Source organism: Cariama cristata, unplaced genomic scaffold (genome assembly GCF_000690535.1).
Source record: "Cariama cristata isolate BGI_N322 unplaced genomic scaffold, ASM69053v1 scaffold12792, whole genome shotgun sequence".
NCBI lineage: Eukaryota > Metazoa > Chordata > Aves > Cariamiformes > Cariamidae > Cariama > Cariama cristata.
The window spans coordinates 23,393-40,759 of NW_009603307.1; the positions used below are offsets into that span (position 1 = coordinate 23,393).

A 17,367-nucleotide genomic window follows, 5' to 3' on the forward strand; every position below is an offset into this window, starting at 1 on the left:
TTTGAGAAGGATAGTTCTGGGCTTAGTGGAGTTCCCTGCGCCAGTCCGTGAGCACATCTGGCGTCGAGGGGCTTGAAAAAGTCTCTTAATGAGTACATATGCTGTGTACTGAAGCACATATTTGCCTGTGGTTTATGCAAGCTTTGGCCAACCAGGTCCACCTACCAAAGTTAACTGTCAAGAGTAACAGTGACTTTGATATCAGCCTTAATTGTACACGAGCAACAAAGAATCAATGGGCAAGAATTAGGGGAAAACATAAGAAATTCCAGTGCCTTTTAAGGCATCTCATACACTTCTTTATCATCTGTTCCTGGATCTCTTGCATGCCACTCCCTGTGCTTTGGCACTCGAGTGTAATCCTCCAAGGTTTCTTCCCATGCTTCACAAATTCCCCTTTATTCCCACAGTTTTTAACTGGCAGTTTGAGGGCAACCCCCTCACACTCATGGAGCCCACAGTAATTTTGCCTTTTCTGCAGCATCTTTCTTACACGGTCCTGACTGCGGATAACACTGCTGTCATCTCTCTCGGATTCAGGTTCCAAATTATGGGAGGCTGGGATCGTGTTATGTCTTATCTGTCGTTAGTTACGTGAATATCTGCAGTGCTTTTGGACAGTGCTGCCAGCAGTGAAAGAAATTGAGCTGGCTTAATTGAGAGCCACATAGTTAATTATTAGTGCCTTTTTTAACGGAGGAGAGAGAAAATTTGCAGTGTCAGTTTTTAATTTCATTGTGGTTTGCAGGGTAATGTGACTTCAAAAGCACCAGTCATTATCTGTGTATATGTAGCGTTAGCTTTGTCTTTCCTGCTCTAAAAAAGCCCTTTTCTGCTGTAGAAATGTCAAGAGGTTTAAGAAGGAAAGTGCACCTGTGCGTTACTGATCCCTTCAACTAGTATGAGCGACAAATAAAAACACTGATTCCTGTTAGTACAGTAGCTGTGACATGGTTTGGAAGGAGCAACTGCTGCTGTCCCACCTCTGTCATTACCCGGTTTGGTACATCATGCTTGGGTATTGTGTGCGAGTCCCTGGCAGTCTGGCTAGTTGTAGATATTGGAAGCGGGCAGATGAGCTCATGGGATGGGCAAGTCATCAAGGACGGCTGGAAAGGAACCACTTTGTATCTGCATCAAGGCAGAGTTAATGTTTTTGGGAAGAAGCGTTCCTCATAGCCTGGACAGATTCCTCTTGGGAAGTCCGGTTGTGATGAATGGTGGAGCCATGATGCCGTCTTTTCATGGCTTGGCAGAGTAGGGGCACACATTAAATCGTGAGAGGATAGCTGAGACTTTTCCCATACCTTTTTCATAAACTTGTTCTACACATTGAGGACTGTGATGGAATAAGCTTGGTTCAACATTCATAAATTGAATATTGAGTTACCTCTCTCTGTGTGAAAGAGATGAGATAAAAGCTACTTGGACAAAGTAACCTGTATATGGATTAAAAGGCAGAGAAGTTTTTGCCTGAGCGTTTTTGGGAAAGCCTTTATCGCTAAGTTTCCTGATGACCTTATGTGTACTCAATCAACATGATTAATCCTTGGTAGAAGTGCATTGGTTGTGCAAAGAAGGTGAACTTAATCCAAGAAACCTTTTTACAATTTCTGCCTCTAGAAAGATGAAACGTATTTTCTCAAGTGTTGTTTCTGACTTTGAAAAAAAGCAGCAACCAAACACTGTAGTAGGAAGAGATGAAAGAATATAGATTAAAAAATTTTTTGTAGTTTCTGATGCTGGTTGAATGACCGCTGTCCCTCAATAGCAAAGACGGTAGACTAGTTGTGAGTATAGCTTCATTTTGTAGAAATAACTCTTGCATGTACTAGCAGATGATTTGCAATTAATTTCCTTTAAGTGGTGTGGAAATAATTGAGAGACAGTAAGGTTCTCTGCTAAATAATTTTTTAAGAGGGGCACTGCACTGTAAAGACTCGGAAGCCCTTTCTCTTCAGAAAAGGAGAACTTTGCGTCGCCTGTTACTCTAATTTAGAGAAAGCCTACTTACCATAGAGTAGTTTTCAAAGCCAATTTTCTTTCCACTTTTTCTTTTAAAGTATGTCTGTGATATCTGCAAACCCAAATATTACAGCTTTGGGCTGGTACAGGAGAGCCGAAAGGTGGAACTGCTTGGCTCAAATTAGGCAAAATGTAAAAGTAGATGTATTATGGGGAAACAGCAAATTGATTTAAAACAAAAGCACCCTAGGGAGCAGGAAGAAAGACAAATGTAAGCATGTTTTATTTAAAAAAAAAAAATAATTAAAAATCAACCTCTTTCTAGGTAGAATTCTGATGAGGCAGCAATGCTTTTTGGTGTAATCAGCAACGTGTTGCAGCTGCTGAGAGACTGCTAGAGACTGGGATGGCTTTCCCTTTGCTTCTGATTTTATTCACCCTGGGTGTGATAATCTCTCATCACGAAAAAGCCACGGAACTGTCCGCTGACAACAGCCCATTGCAATTAATGGGATGATTTTATGAGGAATTACTGCTGCAAATTGCAAACCAGTTTTGACTGCTTACCTGAAGACCGAGATATTAGATGCCCTGGAAGAGTTAGGATTTCTGGTGCCCTGGACCCCCTAATAGGGTCAGGCTTTCAGCCAGCAGGCACTTACCCCTTTCTGAAAGTCTGGCATCAATGTAAAGTCAACCAATTGATGATCCCAAGCTGCAGGATGTTTTTTTGAAAAGGTAGGCCTGAGACTCCATATCGATCAATCATTATTCTAATTGTTCATTTCTATTGTGGTGGGAATCATTCAGAATCCTAGAGTTCCTGGGAGTAAATCATTTGGAAATGCTGCCCATTATAAAATTTAATTTTAAATCTATATTAAATAGATTTATAAAGGCAAGCTTTGCAATCTAGTAACATAACATTATGCTACCTCACAGAGGCTCGGCTTTTGGGTCCTAAGGGACCATGGCTGGGAGTGCTGCGGAGGCAATGCTTTGGCTCGTTGTGAGCGGGATGGCGAGGCTACCAAGCCTACCTTTCGGGTGGCCCCTCTGGGCCACCTTTGGAGGAGCATTGATCCAGTTTGCTGAGAGATCCATCCAGCTGTTCTGGATGGAGTAGGGTCGTGGGGTACCGTCTGCCGTGAAGATGAGGCTTCCAGAAGGCTGATCCCATCTCTGGGGCAGGGGAAGAGGTGGGAGGTGGCGGAGGGGTGGAACAGGATGGGAGCCAGGATGCTGAATGAATCTTTGTTTTTTCTTTCAGACGACAGAGAAGAGGGGAAAGGAAAGCAAAACTGCATTTGGAGGCCCAGTTGTCAGCTCATTATATCAAGAAGAAACAATCAGGTGATTATCTGCACTGGACTTCAATTGAAAACAGTGTTTTTCTAATGTCGTTTTGTTAAGCTTTTTTTTTTTTAATATTGCACAAGTGTGGTGGCAACTGCAACAGGATAATAAATGACAGGAAAGAACTTTTCAGGTCCATAATCATTTAAATCAATAACTCCCTGTATCATTGCCAGGTAGTAACCTTTCCCTAGCGCAAGATGTGGGGGAAGGGCGAGGCTTCCCATTTTTCAGTTATATGGCTAAAAAAAGGTAATATTGGATATTTTTAATAGAAAGCTATTCAGACACTACCTTTTTAAAATAGTTATTCCTTTACCAATACATTCATTAAGGATTGTTCAGTGAAGGTTTTAATGTTGGACAATGTTTGCCTTCAGGGAGAGTTTGTACCTTATATCAAATTAATTTTTTCTAGCTTCTGCAGCTAGCATAGCAGAAACACATTTACTGAACTAGAATGGCTGCTATTTAAAAACTGTCAAGGTACAAGTAGTAAGTGACATTAGCTACTGAATAAGGACAGCTGGGGTTTTTTTTGTTTGGTTGGTTTTTTACTGTTCCAGACTACTAATCATGGGTATAATATTAACTCTAATACCTAGATGATTGCCTGGAGGATTTTTCAGGATACAGCATCATATTTTTAGTTAAAATGAACAGTCAAGGAAGACTACATTTTTGAGCAGTGTTTGCTGTCATGTTGCAGTCACCCGTTTATGTACATGTGATCTCATTTGTTTTATTGAATGTCTTGCATCATTTTAGTCCCAGGAAATTAAAAGATAAACACTGATTTCTCTACACACAGCCTTCCAAGCTTGCTGAGAACTTTCCCAAAGCGTTAAAACTCTAACACAGCATTTCTTTGACTTCTTGTCACAAACTAATGAAAAATAAATCTTGAGCAGGTGGCTCCAAACCCTTTGCAAGGAGCTCAGGTAGAAATTGATACAGCTGTTTTGTGCTCGGCAGTAGCGTGGGCTCTTCCCTCAGTGTTGCAATCTGCTTTATAGTGAGATGGAAGAGGAACAGCCTTGTCTGCCTGGCCTGGAGAGCTGACGTGTCTTTAACTTACCCCTGGACCTTGACCAGAGGTGGGCAGGTATGACCTTGGCTTACACACTGCTTGAGGAATAGCGCTTCTGCTAGCCGCAAGCTCCTTTTTCTTCCTTGCTCTGTCAACATAGGTCTCAGCCGACATACTTGATCTCATAGTTTGACCTTGTGATTTAAGTCCTATTCGAGCTCTTCTTTCAGGAGTGGAACATATCAGTGCTGCCCAGTGTTGGGTGCTAAGTATGAGCTATGCTTAGTTCTTCAGTGCTTTCAGAGTCTTGGCTATCCCAAGTACTGCCTGTGCCCTTGCTTGGATGTGAATTACAGCACAGTGATCAGGAAAACAGTACGCTCTGGTTGGCTTGACTAGTGTAAATCTTCTTGTTGTATTTTTGGTTTTAGTTCCATGAGAACATGACTTGAAGATAAGTACAGCTCCAAATACATTTTTTTTTTTCCAAACATACCATGAGGAACATAGGTGCTGTATGTTTAGTATAGCACAGCTGTAGTCCTTACAAAACGAGGCTGTAGGCAAATGTAGGCTCTGACACAGCTGCAATAGCCTGATTCTGCTGAAAGTGAGTTAGATGAAGTTTCTTGGCAGAATGGAAATTTGTGTGGTCCATTAGCACAGCTTGGCTTGCAGGCATCAGTGTCTTCAGTTGCAAGCTGGGAAGTGAGCAAGTGTCATCATAATCCCACCCACGTGCAGGTTGTAGAGCTTGGACTTCCTCGGTGGAGTTGCCCATGTATTAAGGCTTTTGCCTACTATTCATTCTCTTACTGGAACAGGGAATAAATGTGTGCAAGTGTAGGTACATCTCTAATGCTGATTATTATAATAGTAGAAGCACAGCCCTAAACAGCAAAATTGCCCTGGTAGCAAATCTGCAAACAGATGGGCCAAGGAAGGGTGGCTTTAGGCATTGTTTGACATCCAAGTTTATCTACAGCATGGAGCGAATTGGTCTGATAGTAATACCTCTCACCTGAGAAGGGGGACTCTTCTGAGGCTGTGAGTGGTTACTCACAAGAACATAAGGTTACCATTCAGTAATGCTTCAGTGCATTTACAAATAGAATGTAGTCTTAAAGTAAGGCATTTTCTGTAGAGGGAGAACATGAAGACGTTTAAGGGGAAAGAAAACTTCATAGCTTGAGCCAGCATAAACTTTAACACGTTGATAGTTACGGGTAAGTCCCATGCTGTAAGTTCAGTGTGTATGTGTATGCTACCTCAAAACCTAAGATCTGAGAAAAGAAACTTTGATGCAGACTGTTTTATTGACTTGAGTGTCTATGGTGGGCCTACTGAAGCTTTACAAGCAGCTTGCAAAAATTGGAATATAAATCAAACTACTTGAGTCTCTGTTTCCCACGGCTGTTGATAGGACAAATATTTTCTAGTTACAGAATCATATTAAGGAAGCTCAGAATAAGTAAAAAAAAAAAACAAAAAAACAAACCAACGAAAACACTTATTTTGTGTACTAAAAACTAAAACTGAAGTCCTCATCAGCCCTGGGTTCTGACAGACTGCTGAAAGCAATTTCTCAGCAGGCGTTAATCTGCCAAACACAGCCTACCGTATGCCCTTTAGGATTCCGCTGATGCAAAGGCAGGAAAAGGCTGGCTAATTTATCTGGAGCCCAGCATCGCCACAACCTCGCCTTGAACCAGGAGATAGACAAGAATGCAAGCACAGAGTTTTGAAGGTTCACTTAAGCAGGTTCACTTATTTTATTCTTACCAGAACCTTTTGAACAGTTTATCAAACGATTAACCTCCTCCAAGCTGCTGCTATGTAACAGGAAGATGAGAGATCTTGTTTTAACTAGTGTAAGCCACTAGTTTACCATCAGCAGTAAATTAGTAAGCAAAGCAGCGATGCCATTGCTTTCAAACTGAGTGTCTAAAACTATGCATAAATAATGCGTACATTCCTTTTGTGGAATGAAATGCTTGGGTTTTAGGGTGCAAAGCTGTAAATGTTGGTCAAAGTGGAGTTATCATACTCTACCCTGAAGTCAGATGGATCAGCAGTAGGAGGAACTGAGATGGTGCCAGGGCTGATTTTGCCTTATCGCTAATTATCTCAAATGTTTCAGCTTTGAGAACAAGACAGAAAAATAGTCAGTCTGGCTCACAGAAGTACATTGCACTGATTACAAATAAATTCAAGAACATCCATAGAAACAGGTTATACTGATCTAATTAAATCAATTTAGAAAGAGATTCGGTTAAATCAGTGCAATTTGTGTGTTCATAGATCAATCCTCAAATCAGGAGAAGGTCTCTTGAGCTAATGAGGCGTAGTAGTTATTTACTTTGGGATGCTGGGCACTGGTCATCAATTAGGAGTCATTAATAAACCTTGGCAATAAAGAGCTCAAGTACCCCCAGTGACTAATGGGGAGCAGTTGCAGAATGTATTAGCATAGTGCTCTGCCTCTGTGTTTCTCTGCAAATCACTTATCTCACTTCAGGCATTACCTAAAAATAATGCCTGCTGGTGACTGATGATGGGACTTGGAGGTTCCCCTAGAAAGAAGGATTTAGAAATTATCCATGATTTCAGGCTGGGTATAGTGGTGGGGGTTTTTTGTTTGTTTTTTTTAACTGCTACGTAAAGCTTTATGTCTCTTTTCTGGTCTTATTACCAGAACAAAAGCAGTAGTAGTTGAGCTCTTTCATGATCAAATAGCTATAATTACAGTTTCACAAACCTGGGAAATAGCAGTGAGATGAGGTTGACTGATGTGCCACCAATATAAATCTAATCTAAGACACAAACTGAGGGAGATGCCAAAAATACTGCAGCATTAGAAATCCAACTTTAAAGTTGTTATTCAATTTTTTTTCTTTTCAAATGGAGGCAAGGGGGAGGCAGTTTACAAGCATTTCCAGCAAACAAAAGCATTGACTTGGCAGATGGAGAATGTGAAATAATTTTGCCAAATGCCCATGTCCCTTTCCACTTCCACTGGAGGAGCCCTCCTGTGCTCTGCCACGGGCTGCTTCCACGTGGCCTCAGCATGCCGGCATGGGAATGACATCCGCTGGTCGGCACGGAGGCCTCTCTGAGCCGCGCTTTACACTTTTGCCATCCTGAAGGGTGCTGAAGAAGTGCTTTTCTGGTAGAAACTTCCACCTTCTCCCGTAATACTGGGGAGTGACCCTGGGCTCTGTTTAGGATCGGGGCGCGGAGCAGGCACCCCTCATACTCAGGAACCCGCCTGATGCTGTGTAATCTATCAGAATTGTATTAATCCCACTAACGCAGCCGCCATCTGGCCCCGCTGCCGGGCCGGCTCGTGTGAGCCCCCGTGATGGATGGCCTCGGGAATTGATTAGTTGTTGTGCGAGACAAATGAACTGTTTTGGCAGAAAATACCAGAGGTCGCTGCGTGTGGTCAGGCACAAAGGCTGCTGAATTTTAAAGAGCTGCTTCCAGCGTCCATTGCAAGGATGCCGCTTCGGAGCGGCAATGGCTTTTGAGACGAGCCCAGTGCTCCGGAGCGCGGTTGGGGTTTTGTTCTCTTTCTCTCTCCAGCCCCTCTTTCAGGAACGCCGATGCTGGAAATAAGCGCAAAGCTGCAGAGATGTGGGAGCTGGCATCCTTGCCGTGTTGGGAATTACGGGCTCGTGCTGATATTGTGCGTGCGTTTGGGTGGCTGCGCCGCAGATGTCTGTTGCTCGCATAAATGCTGGGCTGCGCAATCCCTGTGGAAGAGCTTTCCCAGTTGTGCGGAGCCCAAGCAGCCCACGGCGTGCTCAGCCGTGGCACGTCTCAAACAAAACACCTGCGGGTCCAGGCAGCTGGGGTGTTGATTTTTTTTTTTCAGGTCGATGTTATTTAGAAATGGATGCTCTTCTGGTGATGTTTAGCAGGCAAGTCTCTGACTTCAAGATGATTGCCAAGTTTATTACTTTCCCCCCCTTTTTATTGTCCCCGGAGCGGTGACCCTTGGGGCTTTGCTTTGTTGTGCAAAGGGGCAGCTTGGCTCAGGCCGGCCTTCCCTTTGGGAGAGCTCATCCTTCAGTGGCAGCTCTTATTTTGGGGTTTTCACAGCCGCCTCCTCTCCGGTGCTGCCGCTAATCTAGCAAAGTGCGTGCGGCGGCGTGGCGACGGGTGGGGAATTGGATGACACGTGTCTCGCTATGTCCCGGCGGCTCTCGGAGGACGGCACGCAAGTGTGCCGGCAAGTGGGCAACACTTCCCCCGGGACGGCCTGCCGGCTCAAAATAAACTTGAGTTATGGATTTATTCAGCTTCTAAAACCTCAGCTGGCATAAATAATTGAGAAAGCAAAGGTTTGTCTGTGGTGCATACCTCAGGGACCCGCTCCTGCCTCCCTCCCTCCTACCACCCTTTCTTATGAAAATGATCCCAGTTGCACTGATAGATAATAACAACACCAAGCAATTAAAAGCTATGGGTGGCTGGAGAGAGGAGAAAAGGTTCAGTTAATGAGCTTTTCCTCTTCCTGGGCCCAAGAGAGCCTCAGAAGTGACGAGGCGATTAAAGCGAAGAGATAATTATAGATTATGTGAAAATGGGTCCCTTGGGGACCGAGGGCCTTGACATAAACAGTAAGTGTTGCGAGTGTCTCTCGGCTCCCCGCACGCTGCCTGCTCCGCTCCGCCGCCTTCCCGCTCGCTCGGCAGCACCGTGCCAAGCAGACAGGCGAAGCCACCTGTTAGCGGCACCCGGGGCCGCTCCGCAGTGAGGTCCGCTGGGACGCGGCTTGGACCAGCCCCGGGAAAAGGGGAGAGGACACCCAAAGTAGCACCCGATCGCAGCCCTCTGCCCAGAGCTTTGTGCTGGAGGTAACCTGCGAGGGGGGGAGGAAGGGGATGGGGCAAACCTTGGAGGATGCTCTTTGCACAAGGGTAGAATATCTGAATTTCAGATGTCTTCCGTGCCCTTTTTCGTGGCTGTTGAGGGAGGTTTACAGCGCTCTAGGTAAGAAGGAAATGAAGCCTGATTAACTGGCAGCTGATCTTTTCCATGAGCTGTTTAAAAGCTGTTGGCTCAACACATGTGAAGCCTTCCAGGCTTGGGGAGAGATGGCTTGGTTTAAGTTCTTCCACATCCTTTTATTCAAGGATGGAAAAAGCTGTCCATGTGTTACCTGCAGGCAATGCAACTCAATGTTAAATCAGAGTTAGCATCTCTTACTGGGGATGGGGTAGACCAGAAGAATATAGTTTTGGGGATTGAACACGTGTCAGCACGGGAGAAGAGAAACCCTCCTGGCCATCCTCAGGAAAGAGATGTAAACACATTCACTGCCTTTACTGACAGTCAAGTGATTGCTGACTCAAAGACTCCTTTTTAGCGCAACAAAAAGAGCCGGTGCTTGTATATCACGCAATCTGACATGGGAACAAAATTGCATCTGAGTCTTCCTTTTAGCAACAGATTTTAAATAATTGTGCACGTCTCCGTTAGGTTGAGTTTCATGGTCCTTCCCATCTGAAGATGTCTTGAATGCTTTATTTTTACTTAAAATGAGATTTTTCTGAAAATACTGATAGAAATGCTAAGGGTTCCCCTCCCACACTGTGACATTATCTGAGCAGTCTTTGCAGTGTCACTTACTTTTGTGTTTCTGATGTACTTTGATCTGGTTTTAGACTGTTTCTACCAGTTTCTGGGCCTTGGCTGCTGACTCTCACCAGTTTTGTGGAGTGCAAATTCCTTCTAGGAACTGACCTGATAAAAACACTGCGTTATTTTTGTTTTCTTGTAGCTACTACAGTGGAGGGATTATTCAGTATGTATACATACAGACACCTGAAATAAAGGCAGGCGGGGAACCTGAGTTGCAAGATTTTCAAACTATGTTTCTTATTTGTCCCATGTGGTTTTGAATGCAAAGCCAGCAGATAACAGTAACTTGTCTTTATTCCATTCACACCATTCAAGTGGAGCTTTTTTCCGTAGTCTTGGTCCTTCAAAAAATGTGGTTTTAACTCCTCTGAGCTCTTTTCTCAGTTTCCCTTCCTGGTTTTGGCACGTGATTAGGTCAAATTGTTTTAGATGTCTGGAGTGCAGCTTCACATGTCTTTTGTTTGCGGGTAAAATGTCTTTGTTACGACTGTATGGACTTCCTTCAAATCAATTTAGGAAAGGGCTCATTTATCTTTGTTAATATTTACAGAAAAATTGGAGATACATGCTGATTTATTTTTTTAAAGGGGCCATCAGGAGCAGAGGAGTGGTTTAAAGCTTGAGAAATAAATGCAGAGTAGAAAGAAGAAATTTCCCAAAACCTTATCTTCAGGTGGGAAAATTGCTATTCTGGATTAATTCCATTGTGGAGAGTTCTGAAAGAAAAGTGGTTGTTTGGAAGGAGGATATATAGAGCATTTGCAGAGGTAGTTATTCCAGAAAAGCTAAATCATATCCAAATAGCTGTGTCAGGTCATTTCCCCCTTACAGACAATAATATCCTCAGGAAAAGACCGTAGAAGTCTTTGTCTGGAGGCTGCGGAATGAAGATCGCCTGGCTTTGGTACGTCAGTGTTACCATACCCTCTCTGCGGTGGTGCAGAGCCTGCAGCACGCTCACCGTGGAGCACAGTTGGTTGCTTTATCGCTGCCGTCTACCTCCTGGTACCTCCGGTGCTGCAGTACGAGGTCCAGCAGGGCTGAACAGCCCAGGCTCTGCAGCACCTGGAAATGCTGGTGCCCAGACTGACTGGGTGGCATCACTGCCAAAGATGGAAGGGCACAGCCTGAGCTTGTGGTTGTGACACGGCGAAGCATCCAGGAGTTAACTGAGGATGGTTGTGGACTTCTTCAGTGAGGAGAGAGTGGGCTTTACTTCGGTGTTGTGGAAGAAAGAGTGATCTGTAATAAATGAGGTATGTGTGGCTGTGCAATGGGGAAAAAAGCTGCTGGAACTAAGTTACTGTACGGTCTTGTCTGAAAAGCAGCTTCACCCAAGAGGCCGCTTTCAGCAGCCAAGGTTGTGTTTGAGAGGTTGGACTAACAAGGCAGGACTGGAGGGACTTCCCAGCATATCAAATCAGCCCTTGTTAGTAGGAGCAGGCATGTCTCATGACCTCCATCATGAATTTGTCAAGCTCCATCTCAAGCAATATAAGCGTTTGCCTTTTCTAATCCCACCATGAGATTCTTTTTTCCCCGGAATTCAAAGTAATTGCATCTAAAGCACGCAGTGATCTGTTTCCCAGGAGCTTGTGTGTAGTGAGCAGACAAGACCTCCAACGAATGAGTTCATGAGAGACTGGTTAAGAAACTGAAAGACTTCTGCAATGTCCATAGGCCTAAACATGGAGTGTGAAATCTTGTGCGGCACCCAACTCTTTACTAGAAAGGTGCAGCTCGGTTGTTTGAAGGGACTGCTTACATACAAAGAATAGGGGTGACGTGCAGGAGAACGGTGCTACTAAAGGAGCAAGGTGAGAGAGGTCAGAGGAAGTGACTTCTTTGGAGAAAGCAGCCTTCATTGCTGGAGCTGAGGATCAGCCCTTTTTCCTCACCTTCTGCTGGCACTGTGGAAGGAAGCAGATGCTTGAGATCTGAAGAATTAGAGTGTAACTTAGTAAGCTAGGTGCATACCAATAAAAGATGAAATCAAAGTTGTGTCATGGAGCTCTGTCCTGATGGGAGCAGGGGACATGGTCCTGGTGGCATCGGTATTTTTATTTTTTGGTGACTACAGGTCGAAGAGCATCACTTTTTCTTTGTAGTCCGTTGCTCAGAAATGCAAATAACGTTTAGATTTTGCGTTTCCTTGCTCTGACGTTCTTCAGCCTGCGAGGTTCAAGCACAGTGCAGATGAATAAGAGAAGTATTGTTGCCTTTTAGCACCGGGGGATCAGTTCTCAGGCTGCCCCGTTGCATTACAGAGGCTGTTCTCTCCTGCCTGAAAGGCCCGCAGCAGAAGTACCTCCCTCCTGGATCTGACCTGCTCCAGCAGCATCCCATTTTTCTGAGGAATTTCCTCTGAGGCTGTCAGGTCTGAGTTCTGCTGAACATCCAGACTGTCTTAAGTTAAGGTGATTGAAAACTGGGGGTGTCAGGAGAGGCACCTGCTGTGAAGCTGCCAAGTCCCGTAGCAACGCTGATGAGTTCATTTGAGCCATAATTCTCATATGGAAACTAGAAGAGAGGGTAGTATGTGGGCTTTTGGTTAACCTCTAGAAAACCAATGACGTCTTTTCTTTACTACCAACACAGTTGTATCACTGTATCTATACCTAAAGGTATTATTGTAAAGGTGCCTCATGCTAGTATGGCATAGCCCCCTTTCCATAGAAGAATTGGCTGTGTTGGAATAAGTAACTTTGCACTGGCATACCAGCATGGACAGTAGGAGAGTTGTACTTTCTCAGCAATACTGGTGTCAGTAACTTCCCAACGTTAGATAGGTGAGTTTAGACAGCAGGATAAAAATGTCTTGGTCTTGCTCTATCCCTTTGCTAAAGATTCCAAACATTTTCTTTTTTAACTGCCATGAGGCACTGTGGCCCCAGTTGCTCACACAAAGCTCTTTTCTAATGTTTTAAGAATCTGTGAAAGGTCTTAACTTCGTTAGAGGTTCTGTTTGGTTGGCTGGTGAGAACAGTTGTTTTACTGTGGCTGGAGCCAGGGTATTGCTTTTAGCTCTAGAAGAAGCTATAGGGGTAACTCAAGCACCTGTGACACCCCAACTTGCTCTTTCTGCCTGCAAGCACACACAAGCATCCTGGTCCCTCTGCATACATCAGCCTGCTGCTCTGAGCCGAGATCACGGTCAAGCTTTGTCTTAACGCTGTCAATGCAAAAAGGAGTGCAATTGGGTTGCTTGCAGGCTGGTAAACAAAACAAAATAAAATAAAAAATAAAATAAAAAAGGCAAAAAAAACCCCCAAAACAAAACAAAAAACCCAAGCAAAAAAAAACCAACAAGCCCTGTGGTCAGATTCCAAGACAAACACCAAAGATTTCACAAATCCCTGGACAATTACTTACCGAAGAGTACCCAGTAATAGCAGGCACCTGTTTTAAAGCCACCAAAAGAAAGTACTTGCCCACTGTTCACCCCTTCACACACAGAATACAAAGTTGTAGAGCTTGTCCTTTTGAGAGGCCAAGAGTACGAATGAGTTAAAGAACTCATGAGTGGAAAAAGGACCTGGAAAAGACTGATAAATGTGCTTATCTGGAGGCAGCCTCTAGCTACAGAAATCCTTAAGTCATTCAGTTTCTGAAGCTGGGAGAATCCAACTGGGGACAGATCACTTTGCATATGTCCTGGTTTTTCTGCAGGTTTTTTTTTTTTTTTTCCTCCAAGGCACCGTTAGTGGCCACTGGCCGAGATGGATGGCATCGGGGCGGTGTTTGGTGTAACCCAGAGTGGCTGTTACAAGTTTGTATAGCAGGGAGAAGAGCAGCTTTAGCCTTTTATCTTCTGTGGGATTATACCAGGACTTGAACATGGGTTTTGCTGGCCAGCTTTATAGACTTCTTATGCCAGTTCACAGGAGTAAGCTGGCTTTTGTCCTGGCATAACATTGTTTAAAAACAACCTTTGTTTTCTAAGAAGCAGGATCTTCTGTCTCTTGGGGAAAAAAAAAAACATATTATTCTGCATGTGCAATACTAGGTGTCTGTTTCAGTCCAGTGATAGCATTGAAATGTCTGTAGCAAAGTTAGAGTATGTGATGTGCATGTGGCCTTTGTGTTGTGCAGTAACACTGTGCTGCTTTTGCTTTTGTTTCCTGAATAGGGAAGAAGACAAGAACATTTTTGATTACTGCAGAGAAAACAACATTGACTATGTAACCAAAGCCATTCGATCAAAAAAAGTGGATGTGAATGTCACAGATGAGGAGGTATGGATAAAAAGATGAAGACTCTCAATCTTTTAACTGTTTTGTGTATTAATTCAGTGCCACTCCTTTTCAAAATTCCCTGGTGAGGATTCTTACAACAAGGTACTACAACAGTTGGAGAAACACTTGGTCATTGAGAGAGGGATAATCTATTTGAAAATAGCTTTCTGCTGGATTTCTGGTATTGTGGATGTACTGTGATGCTGTGGCATATCAGAAATGTACTTTCCATGGTATTTTTGGCGATGCCAGCAGCCACTTGCAGAATAAGATCTTCTGAATACTCTCCTTTCCCCACCTTGTACACTAAATGTGGTGAAATAGAAGTAGGAAGTGAGGGGAAATTGCTTTTTTGGCCAATAAACTCTGTTCACAGGTGAAGTAGGATTTCTGCCATGCCATCAGCTTTTCATCATTCCCGGGTGGAATGCTTCACAAAACCAGTGACATTGTCCAGTCTTTCTCTGCTCATCAAACTCAAAACACCCATTTCCCCAGAGGGAGATAATATAAGCATTTCCAGAAACCTCAAAAAGATATGTGTCTAAAATTGTGTATTGGCTTGATCCTTTTCTTGGTAAAAGTAAACACCTGGTGTGGACAGTTTCCTGTTCATCCTTCAGGAAATGTAGCAGTACCAGCTTTATCGCCTTGGTTTCAATGCTTGCATACTGCCACCTAGCCCTGCTCATCATCTGTCCTATGTACAGCTACTTTTGCTCGCTGCTTTCCAGCACATTGTGTTTTGGTGAACAGATGAAGTGCTTACACATTCATAGACTGAGACGCCACAAATTCAGTTGGGTTCTCCTGTAGCTCTAAGCAGATTTCTGCCCTCTGAGCCATGACAGCCCCGGCTGGGGCTCTGAATGCTGATGACAAGGCCTTTTATTATTAATCAGGAATTCACGTGAATTAATTTTCAGAGGAGAGGAGAGAGGGTGTTCACGATCAGGGTTGGAATTTCACATCATAAATTCAATGAACTGAAACTGTCATGTGCCACACAGTTGCTGCAACAGTACCATTACTGAGCTCCATCCCTCCTCCTGCCGATCCTGGGTTACAGAAGTAAATGGCCAGGGCAGACCCACAGAACACGGCTGGAGTCCTTTCATTAATAAAAGCTCATTTGGGGGGATCACACGCTTGCAATAAGTGTATAATAACTGCATGTTAGCATTGCTTCATTTCCATTGGCAAGATGCTCTTTCATAGTTAGCAGCGTTCAGAAGCTCATACCTTCCTTTGTGCTCAAGGAACAAATGTGCTTGATTTCAGCCAAAGAAACTTTTTGGTTTTTAAAATCAAAATATTTGGTCAAAAATGACTGAAATATTTTTGTGCTCTAACAACATAAATGTTTAGAGCCAGATCTGAAAACTGCCAGGTATGTCACCTCTTTGGGAATTACCCACGAGTCTCTGATGTAAGAGAAGACCTATTTCTGAACTAATGGGTATTAGCACGTGACTATTGCAGAGTATGGAATTGCTTCCGCACAGATAGGAGCTGAAAACCCTGCTTACCTGTGAAGGGCTCATGGGAAGATTCCCACAGGTGCAAAATTCCCCCATAGATTAAATTCTGACATGCTCAGTGATTTTTGGCTTACCCCAGCAAATGCTCAAACAAGGAAGTAAAAAGAGGTAAGAACCCTTTTTTGTTTTTTCTTTTTTTTTTTTTTGGCAAGTGGCTTCTTTAGGCGTGACTCTGATCCAAAAAAAAAAAAAAGGAAAAAAAAAATTAGCATACCAAAAAGAAAAATCTGAAAGAAATATTTATTTCATGTTACGTTAAGGAGCTGAAACTATTACCAGCGTTGTTCGGTATCCAAGCATGTTCTTTGCAATCTGGAGGGTAGCTTATTTTTCCAATATCGTGCAGGTTGATTGAAGTTTTAGAACCCATTTTAGACTAGAGATAACCCAGACCGAGCCTCTGGTAGAGTGAAGTGTATGCAAGCATGATCTTGTCATTTTTATTAACTGTTTTAGTGTTACTGTATAAATACATCCTGCCATAGCCAAAAGATGCCTCTCCTAGCCCTCTGAACATAACTCACGCTGTCGATCCTTTGATTTAAATGCATATAAATTTAAAATGGCAGCAGGGATACGTACAAAGAGTTAACTTGTTATGAAACAAAATCTACTGCAAAGATGCTAGACTCAGCCTTTCCTTGTACAATAAAGATTTGACTGAGGTTGTAAGGTGTTTAGATTTTATTTCTATGTGATGCATTAGTGCTGTATCTAATTGTATCCTGTCATTTTGTGCAAACCTGAAATAAGTTAGCAAAAGGGGAAAAGAAATGAAGAATAAAAATGTAAAATGGGGACAAGCCAACTTACTCAAAGCAAAAGGATTTCAGAGAGGGCAATAGAAGTCTCCAGGGTTTAGATAGATGCACTCGGCAACTTTCAAAGCATAAGTGGTCTTCTCCCCATGAGAAAAAAAAGTCTTCATGTACAGCATTCAAGCCAGCATACCTGCTAACAGTTTGGATATAATAAACTTCAATTTAGAATTAAACAAAGAATCTAATGACAGTAATCATGTACAAGCTTCCATTTACTCTATCTAAATTGCCCGGAGTTCAACAGAATAGCTTGCATTCACTTAGAAGAAGTAGCACAGACTAAAACAACCTGGTTTTTTTATGGATGTCAGCAGGACTAATGAAATAAGAAATGGACTGTGGCTGTGAAGTCTCCACAGGCGCATCCTGGTGATGTGGATTGCTTGCTGCCTTTTTGAGAACAGTATTTCTTCAACTTTTGACAAACCAGAAACTGCTCAAAGGCATAGATGAGTTGCTTTTGTAATTCGTGCCAAGGGCTGTAGAGGTTGTAGATAGAGAGTTTTTTTTTTTAGTTGTTGGAGAAATCCCAGTAAACAAACATGTTACCTGTGTGCAGTATTTGAGCCCTTGCCAAAACTTTAATGAAAGGCATCTGAAATGATGCTCGCTTAGTCCCTGATCCTCGTGCTTTTGAGACAGCAAGTGCCAAATTGGTGCCAGCTTGCCAAGGAAAGGACAGGGGGGATAAATGGATTTGAAGAAGGATCACGTACTTCTGGATTTGCAGGCTTACTCCCATTAGAAGAACTTGCCCAAATGTTTCGCAG

General features: G+C 43.3%; 1 protein-coding gene across 1 annotated transcript in view; it reads left to right on the forward strand.

The window, feature by feature from the left end:
• ACBD6 (acyl-CoA binding domain containing 6) overlaps window positions 1-17,367 on the forward strand; it is a 53,388-nt gene that overhangs the window by 17,045 nt on the left and 18,976 nt on the right. The window contains exons 4-5 of the mRNA XM_009695133.1: window positions 3,236-3,318; window positions 14,130-14,235. Of these exons, the coding sequence (XP_009693435.1) occupies window positions 3,236-3,318; window positions 14,130-14,235 (189 nt within the window). The remainder of the gene's footprint in view (window positions 1-3,235; window positions 3,319-14,129; window positions 14,236-17,367) is intronic.